At 46.8% G+C, this 21,456-nt stretch overlaps 1 protein-coding gene across 2 annotated transcripts in view; it reads right to left on the bottom strand.

Moving 5' to 3' along the window:
* SV2C (synaptic vesicle glycoprotein 2C) overlaps window positions 1–21,456 on the bottom strand; it is a 157,019-nt gene that overhangs the window by 108,272 nt on the left and 27,291 nt on the right. For both annotated transcript variants that reach the window (XM_044291982.1, XM_044291989.1), the window contains exon 2: window positions 5,337–5,517. In XM_044291982.1, the coding sequence (XP_044147917.1) occupies window positions 5,337–5,517 (181 nt within the window). The remainder of the gene's footprint in view (window positions 1–5,336; window positions 5,518–21,456) is intronic.

Here is a 21,456-nt window from a genome sequence, read left to right as displayed (position 1 = left end):
CTTCCAGCTCAGCGCCTCATATGCGACGTGCCCACAAGGTGCAACTCCACCTTGCAAATGCTGGCCAGACTGTGCGAGCAGCAGCAGGCGGTAGTGGAGTTTCAGCTGTAGCGTGCACGGGTGAGTCACTCTGAGGAACAGCACCACTTTACCACCAATGACTGGGCCTCCATGCGAGACCTGTGTTCCTTGTTGCACTGTTTCGAGTACTTCACCAACATGGCCTCAGCGTTACTATCCCACTTCTATACCTCCTTGAAAAAACGCTTCTGGCGATGATGGAAGAGGATGTGGCAAAGGAGGAGGAAGAGGGATCATTTCATAGGGTTTCCGGCCAGTCATTCACAAGTGGCTCTGAGGGTGGTTTCCTGCACCCACAAACGCCAGGTACACAATTGTCCAGCCAGGGCACAGTTCTGGAGGATGATGAGGTGGAGGATGAGGAGATGGAGGAGGAGGAACAGTGTTCACAGCAGGGTGGAACCCAGACCAGCTCATGGACATCACTGGTGCGTGGCTGGGGGGATATAGAGGACACAGACGATACACCTCCCACAGAGGACAGCTTTTTGTTGCCTCTGGGCAGCCTGGCACACATGAACGATTACATGCTACAGTGTCTCCGCAACGACCGCCAAGTTGTCCACATTCTAAATTGTGCTCATTGGGTGGCCACGCTGCTGGATCCCCGTTACAAGGACAACGTACTGTCCTTAATTCCGTCACTGGCGCGCGATCTTAAGATGCGCGAGTACAAGCGCACGCTGGTAGACGCGCTGCTGGTGGCATTCCCACCTGACAGCGGGGGCACAATGGAAGCACAAGGCGAAGGCAGAGGAGGAGGAAAAGGTCGCCAACGCAGCTGGGGCACCACCAGCACCTAAGAAGGCAGGGTTAGCATGGCCGACATGTGGAAAAGCTTTGTCAGCACGCCACAACAACCAGCACCACCAGCTGATATTGAACGTCTTAGCAGGAGGCAGCATTTCAGCAACATGGTGGAGCAGTATGTGTGCACACTCCTACACGTACTGAATGACGGGTCTGTCCCCTTCAACTTCTGGGTATTGTCTGAATATTTTTTTTAGCATGGCTGGAGGGGGTTATCACAGGTTAGATTTCCCAATGTTTTGGGGTGTACCCTAATTTAAAGGGTTTCTACCACTTGCTTTGCACACATTTCGTTTTCAGACACTAGCGATCCGCTAGTGTCTGATGTACAATACAAGCTAAGTATTATATTCTTCTGTTCGGCCGTTTGGTTTAAAAAAGCACTTTTATATTTATGCAAATGAGCCTCTAGGTGCTATGCGGGCGTCTTTTCAGCACCTAGAGGCTCCGTCTACCTTTATAAACTGCCGCCCAGCTCATCGCTCCAGCACGCCCATCTCCTAGTGAATTCGATCCTCCCCCTGCTTCTGGTGTCTGAAATCTTGCGCCTGCGCCGTTCGTCTCTGCATTCGGCGGCATTCGGCGCAGGCGCAGTGGAAATGTCTGAGCAGGGAGCGGTCAGACATTTCCACTGCGCCTGCGCTGAATGCCGCCGAATGCAGAGACGAACGGCGCAGGCGCGAGATTTCAGACGCCAGAAGCAGGGGGGGGGGGGGAATCGAATTCACTAGGAGATGGGCGTGCTGGAGCGATGAGCTGGGCGGCAGTTTATGAAGGTAGACGGAGCCTCTAGGTGCTGAAAAGACGTCCGCATAGCACCTAGAGGCTCATTTGCATAAATATAAAAGTGCTTTTTTAAACCAAACGGCCGAACAGAAGAATATAATACTTAGCTTGTATTGTACATCAGACACTAGCGGATCGCTAGTGTCTGAAAACGAAATGTGTGCAAAGCAAGTGGTAGAAACCCTTTAAAAATTAAATTCAATTTAAAACCAAAAACCAGTGGCTACCTCCTTCTTCTCTACCGCCGCTTCCACCTATACCATCACATCCACTGCCTCCCAAACCTCCTACTCCATATGGACCTCGTCCTCCTAGATCAAGTGCATAATTATTTTTTTTATGTATTTTATGTTATTTGAAGTCATTTCCCTATCCACATTTGTTTGCAGAGCACTTGCCATGCTCTTAACCACATTTTTCTGCCATTTGCAGCCCTCTAGCCCTTTCCATTACATTTTTAGAGCCATTTTAGTGCTCAAAGAGTTCGGGTCTCCATTGACTTCTATGTGGTTTGGGTTCGGGGTCAAGTTTGGATCAAGTTCGGGTCCCGAACTCACTTTTTTGTGAAGTTCGGCCGAACCCGTCGAACCCGAACATCCAGGTGTCCGCTCAACTCTACCTGAGAGCAGTAAAAAATACCACCAACAACAGTATTTAATTGTATCATGAGGACGGACAGTAATACAGTTGTCTTCAGCAAGGGACCTGTTGCCATTAAGCATCAGATCATTATGTACCTGGCCTGCGGCAATCAAGAGGGATTGAGTGGCTCCCTGGGCATAAGCCCACCGGCAAATTTCCCTGTAGGGTCTATGGCCAATCCAACCCTGGAAAAGAGAGAAGTCATCTGTTCTGTTGTTGCTATTTCGTACAATCAAGATGCCAATCCACAATTTATTTGGATGTTTGAAAAATCTCTCATAGACCTTGGCAAACATAGTTACTTTACTACTGATCATGGGGTGTCTGACCCCTGGAACCCCCACCAATCAGCTTTTTAGAAGCTGCTGTCCAGAACCAAGCAACAAAACTACTTAGCTCCATTCACTGTGTAGTGGCCTTGTTACTGCAACCCTGCTCCCATTCAATGGATCTGATACTGATAATCTATACTAAGAATAAGTTATTAATAACAGTACAGTTCCATAAAACCCCTTTAAAGGGGTTGTCCCATGAAAAATATTCTACATTTTTCAAAACAGCCCCTGGATCTGAATCCTTTTGTAATGGCATTTAATTAAGATTCCAGCATATAGCACCATTTACTGTTTGTTCTTTTTCTTACTTCTCTGTCCACATTGCTGAACCCCCCCCCCCCACCCCGATCTGTGATAGGGAGAGGACTGCAGCAGGAAGAACATGCCCCTGAGCTGTCAGCTTGAACAAAATCTAGCAATGTGGAGCTTTGAGTGGGGAGATCTATGGATCCATGTGAGGTACAGGGCTAGTTTTAGTTTTTTAGAAAGAGATTGTCAATCACTATACTGTATAATGTCTGGTTTTAATGTCTTGCATTAATCATGGGATAACCCCTTTAAAGGGGTTGCGCCACTAATATATATTTATCCCGCCCAACAGATATCACTGTTATATCACTTTCCTCAAATACCACTATTTATCAAAACTGCCTTATTCTAAATCTATTAGCTTACCATCGCACCCTGTATCAATCCTTAGTTGCTGTTGGTTACGTCCTGTAGTGGAGCCTTGTAATACAGGACACACATGCTCACTGCGCTTCTTTTCCTTCCCTTCAATAACCACTCCTCTATGTGCAGTGTTAGTTATATGTCAGTTATGGATGGATGGACAGATAGACAGACAGGCAGGAAGATGATAGATAGATGATAGATAGACAGACAGACATAAGGATAAATTTAGTTCAAACAAAGGATGGACATTAGCACAAGTTGTGCCTGTTATAAATCCGGTTACACTGAGCACTTTGAATATGTGGAGGCAGAAAATGAACTGGTTAGTGTCACCTGTCCTAAGGCATTATGGGATAGCAGTCACATGACAAACCAGGAAGTAGGATTCAAGCAGGGGGCGGGTAAAAGAAACCTGTGAAAATTAGGTAAATTTGAAAAAAACTATGAAAAAAAAAAAACAATCCAGGGATGAATGAGAGCTAGTGAACTTGATGAAAATAAACTTTAGAGTCAAAAGTAGTTTATGGCACAACCCCTTTAAAGGTTGAATGCTGCATCTAAAAGGCCCATTTACATGGGTCAATGGTGGACAAATCTCAAGAACAAACATACTGTATATAGGAAAGTTAGTTTCTGGTCATTACCCTTTCGTTAGCTGCCTTTACATGATGATGTATGGAAATAAATAATCGTTCTATGATCATTTGCCCCCTTGTTTTTTGGCAGTAGATTCCCGTTTACACAGGGGAATGTTCTGCCTACGAATGATGATATTAGGTGCCGCATCAGAGATGCAATCACCTGCCAAACGAGCATTTGTCTGGTGATTGGCAACACGTTGACTAAGGCCATTTATCAGGAATGAGCATTTGTAGGAACATTTACTTCCAATAATTGCCTCGGCCCATATACTTTGCTATCAATGCTCGTCTGAACAATGTGGCCTCCACTGAGATTGCTAGTATACAGTTGTATCTGGTAAAGCACTGTGCCATTTCCTATTCCACCCTGCTTTTTCCTGATGTCCCATAGTTGGCTATTGTAGCCCATCAGTGGGGATGCCAGATTTCCATTCTGGGAAGCATAGACTAAAGTAATCTTGTTAATACAGAAACGAAAATCTGAAATCTTACAGCACATTGTACATCCAGGCCTCCAAGTGAGGTCAGAAAAGCACACTGGGCCTATGTGAGCTTTCAGAGCAGAGGGAGATGTTAATTAGAAACAAATAAGTGGTGAGGGGCTTGGATAAGAGTGGAGGGCCTGGGCTCCTACTGCGCTATAGGCCACCCAACTGGGCACTTGTGCTTCTTTTGCATCTTGGATCAAGCTTCATTTTCTGAGGCACAGAACCTCTGTCGTGGGGAAAAAAAGGTATTCCCCTATAAGCTGTCACCTACAGTCCACTGGCCGTAGTTAAATAGATGAAAATGAGCTGACAGACTTCCTATAAATCCGTCACATCCTTACACTATCTAGTCTAACTTTACATCACCTATTGGATTGCTTAGTTTGCACCAAAAAATACTCAAATAATCTGTCCACATGCTCGAAGTAATTTGTCCAGATGTGCCAAAAATTTTGTCCACGTGACCTGGAAGTTTGTCAACATGTGCCAAATATCTGTCCACACACATCAAAAATCTGTCCACCAGAAGCTTTACACCAACTCTAAATTAGTCTAATGTGGGCCACGTTTTGCACCAGAATTGTGGATTCCGGCCTTATAAATGTATCAGCTGGCCACATCCACATTCTAGTTTATAACCAGGAAATGTCAAGGATGTCAGAAGAAGTCATTCATTTTGGCGCAGCTGAATAATAAATGTGTCTACAATGAGAAGCGGTAAAATTTGTCACAAACAATGCCACAAAAGTGGCGCTCTTACCATAGTGAGTGTGGGCCATTATGTATTCAGTTTTTCATACAAACGATTTGGAAGTTGGTTAAGCGTCTAAGCAAAACTATTCAAAAAGAAAAAGATCAAAAAAGAAATATTGTTTTACCCAAATCCAGAAAGTAATCGGCAGAGTAGAAATAATCCATATCCTTGGACAAATGAGGAAAGGAAGGCGAAAAATCCATTGACAGACATGCAGATGAGAAGACATTGCCTCCGTCCTACTTTATCTGCTAGGCCTCCCCAGAAGAATGCTCCAATCATCATTCCCAGATACACTATACTGCCTGCAAGAAACAGGAAAATACAATTACCAACCCTTTTACAATAAGGAAGAAATGGTTGATCCAGCAATGTGGTGACCCATGAAGCACACTTGTTGGTTTGCATTTTCCTGTACAGCCCATGGCCACTCAGGAAAAACTCTTGTCATTAAAAAATGTGGACAGTCCTGTTTAGTTATTATTTGTAAAAATTGCTGAATGAAAGATGATATATAATGATTCACCGTTCCATGCCTAGAACATATAAACATCTATAACATACAACATACAGATATACAATAGCTCACAAAAGTGAGTACACTTCTAAGGCCTCTTTTACACCAGCATGTCCGGATAAGGTCCGGATGCGTTGCGGCAAACCCGCGCGAGTAGGTACGCAATTGCAGTCAGTTTTGACTGCGATTGCGTTCCGTTGTTCAGTTTTTATCACGCAGGTGCAATGCATTTGCACGCGCGTGATAAAAAACTGACTGTGTTTCCCAGACCCAAACTTCTTCACTGAAGTTCAGGTTTGGGTTCCAGGTTGTGTAGATTGTATTATTTTCCCTTATAACATGGTTTTAAGGGAAAATAATAGCATTCTGAATATAGAATGCATAGTACAATAGGGCTGGAGGGGTTAAAAAAATAAAAAATAAATTTAACTCACCTTAATCCACTTGTTCGCGCAGCCAGCATCTCTTCTGTCTTTATCTGTGAGAAATAGGACCTTTGATGACGTCACTGCGCTCATCGCATTGTCCGTCACATGATCTTTTACCATGGTGATGGATCATGTGATGGACCATATGATGAACGTAGTGACGTCATCAAAGGTCCTATTCCTCACAGAACAAGACAGAAGAGATGCCGGCTGCGCGAACAAGTGGATTGAGTTAAAAAAAGTATTTTTTTTTAACCCCTCCAGCCCTATTGTACTATGCATTCTGTATTCAGAATGCTATTATTTTCCCTTATAACCATGTTATAAGGGAAAATAATAAAGATCTGGTCCCCATCCCGATCGTCTCCTAGCAACCGTGCGTGAAAATCTCACCGCATCCGCACTTGCTTGCGATTTTCACGCAGCCCCATTCACTTCTATGAAGCCTGCAAGAGCTTGCTGCGATTTTCATGCAACGCACAAGTGATACGTGAAAATCACCGCTCATGTGCACAGCCCCATAGAAATGAATGGGTCCGGATTCAGTGCGGGTGCAATGCGTTCAACTCACGCATTGCACCCACGCAGAAAACTCGCCCATGTGAAAGGGGCCTTACATTTTTGTAAATATTTTAATATATCTTTTCATTGGACGGCACTGAAGATATGACACTTTGATACAATGTAAAGTAGTCAGTGTACAGCTTGTATAACAGTGTACATTTGGTGTGCCCTCAAAATAAGGGCTCGTTCACACAACCGTTGCCCCCTCCATTGCCGTATTGCGGGCCACATATGGCGGATCCGCAATACACGTTGCACCTGCCGTGTGCAAATCCGGAGATGCGGTGCGGAACGGAACGGAAGCACGGAACAGAACCCCACGGAGTGCTTCCTGGGGTTCCGTTCCGTGCTTCTGTACAGCAAAAGATAGAAGTTGCTCTATCATTTTGCGGAACGGACGGATCGCGGACCCATTTAAGTGAATGGGTCCGTGATCCGCATGCGGCTGGCCCACGGTCAGTGCCTGTGCATTGCGGACCGCAATTTTCGGTCCACAGCAGGGGCACAGAGGGGCAACGGTCCTATGAGTGAGCCCTAACTCAACACACAGCCATTAATGTCTAAACCGCTGGCAACAAAAGTGAGTAAACCCCTAAGTGAAAATGGCCAAATTGTGCCCAATTAGCCATTTTCCCTTCCTGGTGTCATGTGACTCGTTAGTGTTACAAGGTCTCAGGTGTGAATGGGGAGGAAGTGTGTAAAATTTCATGTAATCTCTCATACTGGTCACTGGAAGTTCAACATGGCACCTCATGGCAAAGAACTCTGAGGAGCTGAAAATAAATTGTTCCTCTACATAAAGATGGCCGAGGCTATAAGAAGATCGCCAACACCCTGAAACTGAGATGCACAATGGTGGCCAAAACCATACAGCATTTTAACAAGATTCAAGTCAGAAGAGGCCTCGCCATGGTCAACCAAAGAAGTTGACTGCATGTGCTCAGTGTCATATCCAGGGGTTGTCTTTTCAAAATAGACATATGAGTGCTGCCAGCATTGCTGCAGAGGTTACAGGGGTGGGGGGTCAGCCTGTCAGTGCTCAGACCATACGCTGCACACTGCATCAATTTGATCTGTATAGCTGTTGTCCCAGAATGAAGTTTCTTTTAAAGATGATGCAGAAGAAAGCCCACAAACTGTTTGCTGAAGACAAGCAGACTAAGGACTTGGATTACTGGAACCATGTCCCGTGGTCTGATGAGACCAAGATAAACTTATATGGTTCAGATAGTATCAAGCGTGTGGTGGTGGCAACCAGATGAGGAGTACAAAGACAAGAGTTCCTTGCCTACAGTCAAGAGCAGTGTCCTGGTTTGGGCTGCATGAGGGCTGCCAGCTGTGGAGAGCTACAGTTCATTGAGGGCACCATGAATACCAACATGTACTGTGACATACCGAAGCAGAGCATGATCCCCTCCCTTCATAGACTAGGCCACAGGTCAGTATTCCAACATGCTAACAACCCCAAACATACCTCCAAGACGACCACTGCCTTGCTAAAAAAAACTGAGGGTAAAGGTACTGGACTGGCCAAGCATGTCTCAAGACCTAAACCCTATTGAACATCTGTGGGGTATCCTCAAAGCGAAGTTGGAGGAGCGCAAGGTCTCTAACATCCACCAGGTTCATGATGTTGTCATGGAGGAGAGGAAGAGGATTCCAGTGGCAACCTGTGAAGCTCTAGTGAACTCCATGCCCAAGAAAGCTAAGGCAGTGCTAGAAAATAATGGGGCCACACAAAATATTGACACTTTGGGCACAATCTAGCCATTTTCACTTAGGGGTGTACTACCTTTTTTTGCCAGTGGTTTAAACATTAATGGCTGTGTGTTGAGTTATTGTGAGGTTACACTAAATTTACACTGTTATACAAGCTGTACACTGACTACTTTACATTGTATCAAAGTGTCATATCTTCAGTGTTGTCCCATGAAAAGATATAAAATATTTACATAAATGTGAGGGGTGTACTCCCTTTTGTGAGATACTGTATGTTATAAAAATACTGAAAACCTTCCTTGCTTGCCTATAGGTAAGAAGCCATGTAGACAAGAGCATAAGCAGAGTCTGTATCACAAAACCATTTCTTGTGTAATAGCATACCACCAAACCTTTGGGTCAAAGAGGAACACTTGAATCTCATTTTGTGAAAAATCCAATCACTGGCTGAGGTGGGTCATTGCTGCAGCCAGTGATTGAGCAGCATTAATAGGCTTTTCAGGATAATAACAGGAACTGAAGTGGCTGGGGATTGGTGAGGTGACTAAAAGTTCCTTTATGTTTGTACAGCATGTGCAGCCCCTTGAGCAGTTTTTTTTTTTTCCTGCGCTTCCATATTACTTTAAATATTAGCATATAAATCAGGGACTTGGGTCAAAAATAGGGACTGTCCCTCAAAAAGAGGAGCAACATGCTCAGTAGCCTCCCTGCTCCCTACCTCCTCTCAGTGCAGGTATAGTCATCTGATAGTGCTGGAGATAAAGCAATGCAGACTCCCTTTCATTCATCCATCCTTACTTCTGAATTTGTAGAACTATATAGCTATATGTCACTCTCTGGGAAGTGGAGAAGGAAATTGGGGAATGGAAGTAAAGCATAGAGCTATTTATTCATGGAATCATAGAGGCTGTGTGTGAAGGACTATTTTCCTTGCAAGGAGGAAGAGGTTAACAGGAGATGACTGCAAATCACTCCTGGGAGATGCAGGTGCTTGATCATTAAATGTAACTTGCTTGTAACAAACTTACCTCTCCGGGTTCCATGGCTGTGTCGGAAGAGACGCTCTGCTGAGCCATACCCCCTGGCGATGCAACTGCATCCTTAGCAACATGATGCAATGCTTTGTTTCTCCCCGTATTGGGCGTGTGCTGGAGGAGACTAGCAGTGAGCTGATTGCTCAGCTGCTCTATTACTATGTGCTAGTGTTTCTGACTAATGGAGCACTGAGTCATGGACCTATCAGGTTCTGATCCAGGGATTCCTGGCCACACACCAGTGCCAGTGATAGTCTTTGTTTGGCTCACTAGCTAGGTTCCTTGTTCCCTGTTCCTGCATTGCTGATTGATTCCTCTGTGTCTATGACTGAGGTTTGTCTTATGACCACTCTCTGTCTCACATTTTGGTACTGCATAGCCACCTGGTGCTGATTTCTGATGACTCTGGTATTGTGTTTGTCTATCTGTGTTTGTTAGTCCGCTTCTGCACTTATAGGGTAGGGACCGCTGACCAGTTGCGGTCTAGCTATATAGCTCTACTGTAAATAGGTAGGGAAAACAGGCTGGGTACTAGCCTTAGGACTCACTGTCCTTGTCTGTCCCTACCCACAGTCTTTACATTGATGCTGCCTGCCCACAGAAAGTGAAGAGACATGAAAAAATAAATAAAAGAGTGAATGTTAAACATAGAAATGTTTTCACTGATATTGTTAAAATAATGGTGACATTACTATATATATTTTTTTATTTTTTTTTATTTGTGGGATGAGCCTTTTTAAAGCATGAATATCATAGGTTACCTTTAATGGAGGATATTAAGCAGTAATATTAGATCCTTCCTCTAAAAATAATGAATTTGAAATATTGTATTATTATTATACACCATTGGTAAAGGTAATGCCTATATTAAGTTTATTTTGTACCTCCCATGATCTCCTGGCTTTGTATCTGGCAACAGAGGTATGGCTGCGGATGTCATCAGGAGTAATAGATTGTACTGTCACAAGAGAAGCTTCCTGGCAACAGCTGTTTGTGGTCGGGGCCACCAGGTACGTACCTGACCCTAACCTAGGGAACCTAACCCTAAGCGGTCAGAGTTGTGCCGCAACCGCGTCGTGGAGGGACGCCTGAAAGAGGGCATCCCCTTTGAGAGTAACAGAAAAAGGGGGTCGGGTGGGAGGGAGAACTTCGTACGTCGTACACATGTGGGAGGGTGCTGACGGCTGATATAGGCGGCCAAGCCCCTCCCACAAACACAGGCCAATGAATCGGCCTTACACTTGTGGTCGGGGCCACCAGGTACGTACCTGACCCTAACCTAGGGAACCTAACCCTAAGCGGTCAGAGTTGTGCCGCAACCGCGTCGTGGAGGGACGCCTGAAAGAGGGCAAGAGACATACTGATAGGCAAAGTATTTTATTGTGGCGAAATTACAAAGCCAGGCTCTGAAACGCTGTTGACATTTCGGTATCGGGGCGAGGTATGTATCGGGTGAAACATGCCGAGTGCCAACGCCCTAACTTCTGAATTACGTGTGCAGGTACCTGATTCTTGGAGGCTGCGGATGCAGCGCCTATGCGGAATGAATGTCCCGAGATAGCGGAGGGGTCACCACCCAGGCTGGCCACCAGTGATCTGACATGGGACACGAACTGATGGGTGGTGAGTGGAACCACCCCGAAGGGTAACAGTGGGCTGTTAGGGCCAGACCCCGACAAGGCGGACCGTAGCTGACGGAGCACCGTGACGGGGCACCACTGGTGTGAAGTGGAATAGAAGGACACCGGGACCGGGGGGCCCACCTGGGAGGTCTTGGACGTCCTGAGCAGTAACGTGAACCCCTCGGAGTTCTGGACCAGCTGGCTGACCGTGAGGAACTTACTGTTGCCGGAAGAGCAGGTGAACTCTCCGGGCCTCAGAAAGCCGTAGAAGGCTAAATAGATGGCAGATTTGAGTACCAAGCTGGGCAAAACCCCGAACGGATTACTGTCCAGGATGTCGGATAGATTGCGGAAGAGGGGCCCGGTGACCCCTTGCCTGCTGCCTCGGCCTTGAGGCCCGCATTTGCTTAAGCCCTTGAGTGCTGCCTTAACAGCCTGCATGGCGAAAAGTGATGGTTGATCGGGATGACTGACGGAGAAAAAATGTTGTACTCCCGCTAGGTATGACCTGACTGTACTGTGAGAGAGCTTGTGCACTGAGTGGCAGTAGCCAATAAACGCCAGGATGTAATCTGGAAAACTGGATTCCCCCTGAGGATGCTCCCCTTGGAACCTGCAGAACATCTTCCACCCGGTGTGATATGCTCGGGTCGTGTTGGGCGAGAGAGAATCGCGAATCAGAGCATGGGCCGTCTCAAGGTGGTCGGCTATGTTAACATTAAGGACTCGTGAGGAGGAGCGGTGGCGCCTGTCGCATCTGCCTCTGGCATGATCTGAAAGAAACGGTAAAAGTTAGCCCTGGATAAGGCGTCGGCAGCCAGGTTTTGCTCACCTGGTACATGTGCGCTATGGACGTGGAAATGGTGGTATAGGGACAGCTGAACTAACCGCCTAAGGAAACCCATGACGTGGCTTGACTTTGACGATCCACTATTTAGGATGTCTACGACGGCTGCGTTATCCGTCACGAACAGGACGGACTGGTTCGCCCAGAGACTGCCCCATATGTGAGCAGCTACCACGATGGGGTACAGCTCAAACAGTGCCGAGGAGTGGAGGAACCCTGGGATTAGTACCGCCTCAGCCGGCCATCTGTCTGCAACCCAGTGCGTGCCAAAAACAGCGGCAAACCCTGTGCCGGCGGCCGCGTCCGAGAAAACTAAGGGGGACTGGCACGACAGCTTGGGGACGAATAGGGACACCCCGTTCCACTGGTCCAGGAAATGATCCCACATACGGAGATCCGCTAAGGCCTGGCTGTCCAGACGCACTGGGCTGTCCTGTTCTGGGGCGGTGCTAAGGAGCGCCAGCAGGCGGGATACAAACGTTCTGCCTTGCGGAATGATGCGCATGGCAAAATTCAGCATACCCAGTAGCGACTGAAGGTCAGTCTTAGTGACCACCGACGTGGCTGAAAACCTGTGAATCACTTCTCGGACTCTCGTTAGCTTGTCCGAGGGTAACCTGGCTAACATGCGTTGGGAGTCCAACTCGATGCCCAAAAAAGTGATCACGGTGGACGGGCCCTCTACTTTTTTGGAAGAAACAGGTACCCCCAACTGGGAAAAACACCTCAGTAGCTTCCCCAGCCCCAGAGGAGCAGCCCCTGGGCCCTCAATCAATAGGAAGTCGTCCAGATAATGGATGACGAACTCACAGCGCACCTTGTGTACCAGAACCCAGTGGAGGGCTTGGGCCAGCTGATCGAAGAGCCAGGGGCTGCTCTTGGAACCAAAGGTGAGTTTCGTGGCAAAGTAATACAGGCCTCGCCACCTGATACCGTGCCATTGCCAGAGTGCTGGCATAATGGGGAGCAGTTTGAAAGCGTCCGATATATCTGCTTTGGACAATGCGGACCCGGGACCTGTCTGCATGATGATGGCGATGGCTTGGTCTATGGAAGCATACCTCATGCCCACTTCTTCTGAAGGAATGAGGGAATTGAGACTGGGAACCTGTGAACCATGTGGGGCAGACAAGTCAATGATGAGTCTCTCCTTCTTACTGAACTTGCCTGTGACGACTCCTACGGGACTGACTCTCCACCGTTGAAATGGGGGTGCTTCAAAAGGACCGATTAAGAACCCTTTAGCTAACTCGGCTTCTATGAGTGTGTCTACTGAGCCAGGATTCCTTTCGGCTGACTGAAGGTTCCCGCACTCATGCGTGACCTCGGGGGTCGTGATTAACCCTGTGTGGAACCCTTCATGGAACCCTGACACCAGGAACTGCACGAATCCTGGGTTGTGATGACCTTGCAACATTGCTTGTAGACGATTAGTATCGACCACGCTCATATAATTTTTCACCGACTTTAATGAACAAGCTACTCGGGGGTGAGCCCTGAAGCAGTTGGTACAGATATGCAACAAGCGGCACTGGCCGAAATTACAAGACGCGTAATTAAAATTGTTGCATATCTGTGCCCTACCTAACTGGACAATGGGTCGTCCTAGTTTGTCTACTGAATTGGGGGGCCTGAAGATGTCGAGTGGTCCTGCTGAAGAGCTGGAGGGGTATGACGTCGTGGCGGCTGCCGACTTATGGCACCACTCTACTGAGTGGAAGATAGACTGACAAGCCGAACAGGAGGGAGCCTTCAGGCCTGCAAAGTGTCTGCAGAACAACTCAGTGTCCAGGACGGACCAGTCTGTGACATGTTGAAACTGGGACAGGGCTGCGGCCGCTTTGGCTGAGAATGAACAGTGGTAATCGTAGAACGCATTACCACCATACCTATGTCCCAACTCAGTGACCCTAAAGAGGTATAGGTCTAGCTCCTCCCTCCTGTCCGGCCTGGCAGTACAGATGACGTCCCTGAAAAGGCTGAAAGCCATGACGAACTCTGGAATGTTCAGTTTGCGATTGAGCCGGTGGTCGCGGCTTCTCAGCACCACCGAGACTTCCCCGCAGGCTATGACCTTGTTGTCGGAAAGGTCCCTGGAGGCTATCAGTAGCGAAGCGAGGTTGATGTCCCTACCCTCAAGGATGTCCTTCCTGATGTTGATGGGGACAAAGTGAGACGGAGCCACGTTGGGGACTGGCTGGGCAGTGCGGATGTCTACTGCCGCCGAGGTGGAGGCGACCGGAGGCTCGGGTGAAGAAACTGACACTGCCGAGTTGTGAGCCTCGACTGACTCGAGTCTAGCCTGTATGGACGTGACGGCCGAAGTCAAGTTGTTCAGCATGAGGTGTAATTGGGCCAGCGATGTCTGTATCGTGGCTGCGGGGGGATCACCGCCGCTGGGCACCAGGGAATCTTTCCATAACCGGTATAGCTCTGCTTTCCTAGCTGACGCCGGGAAAGGAACACCCCGTCTCGTCAGCTCCGCCATCAGCTTGGGGATAGTCCAAGCACGGAGGGATAACGTGCTGCCCCCTTCGGACGTCCCTGCAGCATTCTCATCCACTGATGCTTCCATGATATCAGATGCGTGCGACATCACAGCTGTGGAGAAAATAATGCAAGGTGACCGGCTACCCTGGGCGACCACCAAGTGCGTGAGGCTGTTTGACAACGTGGTAGAAAAAGGTGCACTGTCCCTGTGAAGCACGCACCCTAACCCCTGACGGCCGTGGAAGAGTGGCCAGGAACCGGAAGGTACATGCCAGGACCTGACTTTACTTACCAACTGAGGAACACTGTTCTGAACCCCACGGATGTTTTTAAATGGAAAAGGAAACCTGGACGTAAAAGAGTGCATGAGACCTTTCCCTTGCTAGTGATCAATGCCTCCCGTCCACTGACGTGAGCCCCCGCTACCTTGTTCGTGAGAACTCGGTGAATCCTAGACTGGCTTCTCTTGTGTGTATGTTTGAGAAAAATATAAAAATTTTCTCCTTGCTCTGACCTGGGAAACAAGCAGCACAGAAAACAAATCAATACGTGGGGTACAAACTGACGGAGCGCGAGCTGTGGGCAGTGGATTTGAACAACGGATGGGGATGGCGTTGATTGAGTTTTTTTTTTTTTTTTTTTCTCTGGCCCCCCCCCGACTCTGTCTGTCGTATGTGGTGGACCCCTACCTACCTAAGCAGCACGGCGGCCCGTGCCAGACTTTAAGTGTGTGTGTGTGGCGCTGGCCATTGCATCCCCCACCATGTTCCACTGTACCGCGTGGGGAGCGCGGAGCTCCCTGACACAGAGGACCAAGCGGGGGGATACTTGTGAGCAACAGCTCGCGCCTCACCCTACACTATTTTTTTTTTTTTTTTTTCGCCACGTGGAGAGTGACGCGTGTCCCTGGCAGGGTGCGCAGTGCAGGGGCGCCCTCCGTTCGAGGGCTGACCCGTCCGCCGGCTGGGCACACCTGCCACGTGGGGAGCTGCGCCGCCCTCAGGCCTGGATCGGCGCAGGGAGGACCCCCAGTGGTGAGGGCCTACCCCTGCCGATAATGAAAATGCCGCGTGGGGGGCCTCGCCGGTCCCTGGCGGAGCGCCCAGTGCGAGGGTGCCCTCCTGCCATCTGTGGGCCGACCCTCCGCCGGCTGAGCGCGCCCGCCGCGTGGGGAACCGGCTTAGCCCCCTGGCATAACTGGAACAGGGGGGGGGGGGGTTCTGGACATGGCGCCGCCTTCCCCCCTGTTCTCCTGAACATCGAGCCACGTGGGAGGCCCACCGCTCCCTGGTGGATTGCCCAGTGCGGTGGTGCCCCCCTGAGTCCGGAGGGCCGACCCACCGTCGGCTGGGCAAATCCACCGCGTGGGGACACGGTGGTGCCCCCTGGCTTAGACAGAGGCTGGGGGGGGGGGGTGGCAGGGGCGCTACCCCTCAACTGGGGGGCGGGCCCCGCCGCTGGATGCCACGCCCACACCACGTGGGGGAGCGGGGCAGCGCCGGCGACATGGAGCGTGAGCCGCGCCTGTGAAGGTGAGCAGAAGCGGCGGAGGAGGGAGGCGCGGTCTGCCGCTGTGCTCCACCACCTCCATGACACGAGCGGGAGTGGGGACACGAGCGGGAGCGGGACGGGGGGCGAAGTGTTCCGGAGCGCGGGACCCGCTTACCAACCGGGCCGCCCGCACAACCGGACGTCCGCTTACCTGGCCTGTACGGCAGGACTGACAGGTACAACGCACGCTCCGGGATCCTGAACTTCGTACGTCGTACACATGTGGGAGGGTGCTGACGGCTGATATAGGCGGCCAAGCCCCTCCCACAAACACAGGCCAATGAATCGGCCTTACACTTGCGGTGATAAGGAGAATACATATGAACATAACAGTGAACTGGTGAACCAGCAACTGTATTAAATGAGCTTTACAGCTTAGTCTTCATGAACACACTATCTATTCCACTAATATTATTTGCATGTGAAAGTAGTGCTGGGTAGTAGTACACATACACACATGCAGCTTGATTCCTCATCCCACTGCTATAGTTGATGTTTGATTTAATAGATTTTTTACTTGATCCTCTACAAATTAGCCGGTGCCAGGCAATCAATAGCCCTGTCCTAAAATAATGTACATCAGTGAAACATAATTGAAGTGACTGCATCTTTTGTCAGCTTTCTTTACCTCTTGCTCCGTTCTGATTTCATTCTTATTTCCAATCCTTACACAGACGATAAAACTGATCTATTTAATCCAACCTAATACTGCGGCTAATACTAGACTTTCTTCCCAGAGGCAAAGATTAAGAATCTCAAAATGACATGGCTTTATGTTTCTCCGAAGTGTATTCACTTTGAAAAACAAAGACTTAAACTGGTTGGATGGAGTTGATAGAGTTAGGCCGATTTCACACAATTGTCATACGTGTGGCAAATCCTGGTCTAACCGCAGGTCTCATGATCTAAATTGACAGTCGGACATATAACATTAAGATGCTGTTACGGTAGTTCTGGTCATTACACCAATGGTTGAATAGGTATTTGTGGTTAATGAACCTGAATTACACTCTTGTGAGAGGATCTAAGGCAGGCATCATCGAATTGCGGCCCTCCAGCTGTTGCAAAACTACAACTACCAGCATACCCGAACAGCCTACAGGTATCAGCCTACAGCAGGGCATTGTGGGAGTTGTAGTTTTACAACAGCTGGAGGGCCGCAGTTTGAGGATGCCGGATCTAAGGCATACTTTTTTTACAAGCTCTGCTCCTTTGACGGTAGTTCCCACCTCTTTTACACCACCCCCTTACTGTGTGTATGGATGCTGGGGCTTTGTTACAGCAGTGGGTGTGTAACCACTGTGTCAACCAACAGATTTGACTTTGGGATAATCCTAAGGGCGTTATCTTGGCAGGCCCCTGGTATTCACCCTTTAACCCCTGTACAGTGATCCAGACTTTGCTGCAGGAGAACCACTTGGCTGCTACTTCCTGGAGTAGTCTCTATGTGATTGACAACTAATCCACAGGAGTCAGAGACAGGCTGAGGTCAGGTTTGAAGTAGTGACAGGCAGACAAGGGTCAAAATGAAGGTGAGGCACAGATCAGGTCAGGCAGCGGAGGGTCAGAATCTAGTAAACGGGCAGAAAGTCAGTACATGGGCAGACTACTGAACTGAGACCTTTGAAGGATACTAGCATGCTGGAAAACCTATTGCTCAAGTACCCTCCCACGGAGGAAGGGGCCTTAGGTAGCCAGCCATAGGCTGGGGAAGATTAGTGTGCACATGCTAGTCCTTTAACCCCTTAAGAACCCTTGCCTTACATGTACGTCATAGTTGGACGTGACTTAAGGACCAGGGACGTACATGTATGGCAGGCTGATCGGGTGGGTGGAGGAGTTGCATACGCCGGCATCTGTGAAGACACTGATACCGGCGAATTAATCCCTTGTATGCCGCAGTCAAAGCTGACCGCGGCATGCAGAGGGTTTGCAGAGGGTACGGGTGCCCTCCGCATCGCCATCAGGTGCCTGCGCTGCAGTGGCAGGGACCCGATGGCAGAGAAGGCAAGCCCGATGCCTTCCATAGGCAATGGGGCTTGCCTCCTACGGAAGCCTGTGAGATTCAGCCCTTAGGCTGGGTCTCACAGGCAGGCTGTCAGCATAAAAGCTGACAGCCAATGCATTACAATACAGGTTGTATTGTAATGCATTGCAGAGGGGATCAGACCCCAGAAGTTAAAGTCCCATAGTGGGACAAAAATAAAAAGTAAAAAAATTTTTTTTTCAAAATTGTGTTTTTCATTATAAAAAAAGAAAGTTTCAAATAAAAAAATAAAAAATTCCCAAAATAAAACACATAAAATTGTGAAAAAAAAGAAAAATAGACATATTGGGTATTTCTGCATCCGTAACGACGGGCTCTATAAAAATATCACATGATCCACCCCTCACCTGAACGCCATAGAAAAAATAAAATAAAAACTGTGCTAAAACAACAATTTTTTGTCAACTTACATCACAAAAAGTGCAACACCAAGCGATAAAAAGGGGTATGCCCCCAAAAGAGTACCAATCAAACCTTCACCTTATCACACAAAAAATTAGCCGCTACATAAAACAATCAGGCAAATAAATTAAAAACTATGGCTCTCAGAATATGAAGACACTAAAACATGTTTTTTTTGTTTCAAAAATGCATTCATTGTGTAAAACTTAAATAAAATAAAAAAATAGACATATTAGTATTGCTGCGTTGGTAACATCCTGCTGTATAAAAATATCACATGACCTAACTGTTGCGGAGCTTCAAGGTATACCCTCAATATCTTCACTTAAATCCGCTTGTAGCTGAAGAAACAGGTCAATATTCAAGAGACAATTTCCCCAGTGACTGGACGACACACAGTTTGGGAGTCAACTGACTTTACTAGGAATGCGCACCTGGTTTCAAACCACCAACAGCCTCATTTACATACAATACATAGATTACTATGGTACAAGGAGAGGTGGGGTCAGACAATAGCAGAGGTTGAGGGGGGAGGGGAAGAGGTACAGACAAGAAAGACATTCGATAAGTGGTGATTTTTGCCACACTAACCCCTCAGGTGAACACCGTAAAAAAATAAAAGAAATAAAAACGGTGTCAAAAAGTAATTTTTTGTCACCTTATATCACAAAAAGTGTAATACCAAGCAATCAAAAAGTCACATGCACCCTAAAATAGTACCAATCAAACCGTCATCTCATACTGAAAAAAATTTGCCCCAACATAAGACAGTCGCCCAAAAAATTTAAAAAAAACTATGGCTTTCAGAATATGGAGACACTAAAAAAAATATTTTTTCAAAAATGCTTTTGTCACAGTCTCTCCTGTGACAGGGGTCAGAAAATCTAAAAGACTGGCTGCAAGTGATATGATCTGACAGCCTCTTTGGTTTCACTTGTTTCTGTGTTGTTGCTGGCTATGACCACACCTCTTGTCTCAGATGTAGCTTAAGTAGTCATTCCTACACCTCTATTTAGTCTGGTCTCACCTATCATGCTATGCAGTTGATAGCTCCTTTCTGGTTTTGGACATGCTGGTGTTTGGTTCCTGCTCGTCCGCATACTTCAGAGTTAAGTGTCTTCTCCTATTTTCTAGTTTGTTGTTTTCCCCTATCTTTTGGTATTAGGCCTGAGGAAGTCTCCTGTTCCTTCATTTGGGAAGGAACATGTCATCGTTTGTCCTGACACTGTCTCCAGGGCACTTTAGGGTCAAATAGGGCTCTAGGTTCCGGCGTATGAACATTCCTACCATCGAGGTCTGTTCATACTGATAGTAGTCAGAGGATTGACTAGGTGGTGACCTTTCCCCTTTCCCTAGTTTCCAGACCTAGTATCTTTTCCCTTCCCTCCTGTGTTCGGTGTCGAGTTTACTACCCACACCGCGCAGTGACAGCTTTATTATGTAAAACTGAAACAAACATGGGGTGTTTCTGTAAACTACAGAATCAGGGCAATAAATATTGAGTTTTCTTTGGCTGTTAACCCTTGCTTTGTTACTGGAAAAATAGATTAAAATGGAAAATCTGCCAAAAAAGTGAAATTCTGAAGTTTCATCAACATTTTCCTTTCATTCTTGTGGAACACCTAAAGGGTTAACAAAGTTTGTAAAATCAGTTTTGAATACCTTGAGGGTGTAGTTTCTAAAATTGGGCCATTTACGGGTGGTTTCTATTACACCACGCAACAAAAAAAAAACTTTTCATCTGCTACTGGGCCAAAACCATTTGTCCTATACTAAATCGAGTGTGCGGATTACAAATCCGAAGTCAGAATTGTTGTAACACGTCACGAAATTTTGCTTTGCATAAGTATGCCTAAATGAATTAAGCACTTGGAAAGCATTGAATAATTTTGAACAGAACGAGTTTTACTCCAACAATTACCTGATCTACATCAAAGTTTGCGTAGTAAACAGTGTATGAAAATGTAATGGAATAACAACATTTCAAAAAGTCTAGTTTTTAAGTTTGAAAGTCTTACTTGAGCAAGGCCCAGTACTGTTAAAAGTGCTTCAGGCATCTGCTTTTGCATTTGTGAACGGTCATATTTTCCCGTTGCAAAAACTAGCAGTAGTCCCCCATCATGTTGGGATGCCAGAGGCCTTGATACCTGTTCTCCATTGTAGAAATATCTTTATGGAACCGCTCTCCTTGTTCGTCACTTACGTGTCCCAAATTGGGTGGGAAAAAGTCAAGATGGGAATGTAAGAAATGACATTCGGCAGCCAAGTTGTTCATATGCTGTAAGCATGTTGTCTACTAATTCAGCATACTTTGTTCCTAAGGAAGTTCTGCACTACTAGCACAAATGCATCCCAAGCTGCAAGTTCCAGAGGGTTGAGTTTTGGTCTGAATGTGTCATCATGCATTAGTTTGTTGATTTCGGGGCCAATAAAAATTCCGGCCTTAATTTTAGCATCAGATTTCAGTGTGCTAAACTTCTCCTTCAAATACTGGAAACCATTTCTATCACGATCAAGTGCAATTACAACATTTTTCATTAAACCAAGTTTAATGTGAAGTGGTGGAAGATAAACCAGAAGTGGATCGGCCAGTGATTTGTGTTGTACACTGTTGCCACTGTCTCATTTTGTAATGATTGTTGTCATGTTGTCAAAAATTGGGTTTTGGAAATTTTCTTAAAAATTTTAAGATTTGCTTCTAAACTTCTAAGCCTTATAACGTCCCGAAAAAAGAAAATGTAATTTACAAAATGATCCAAACATGAAGTAGACATATGGGAAATGTAAAGTAATAACTATTTTAGGAGGTATCACTATCTGTTTTAAAAGCAGAGAAATAGAAATTTAGAAACTTTTTGGTAAATTTTTTTATTTATTTTTATAAATAAAAATGTTTTTTTTTTTACTCAGATTTACCACTGTAATTAAGCACAATATGTGACGAGAAAACAATCTCAGAATGGCTTGGATAAGTAAAAGCATTTTAAAGTTATTATATAAAGTTATGTCATTTTTAAGGTGAA

This window comes from Bufo gargarizans, chromosome 1 (assembly GCF_014858855.1).
Source record: "Bufo gargarizans isolate SCDJY-AF-19 chromosome 1, ASM1485885v1, whole genome shotgun sequence".
Taxonomy (NCBI): Eukaryota; Metazoa; Chordata; class Amphibia; order Anura; family Bufonidae; genus Bufo; species Bufo gargarizans.
Note: the sequence above shows the minus strand (reverse complement) of the source record. Positions and strands in the feature narration are given on the sequence as shown.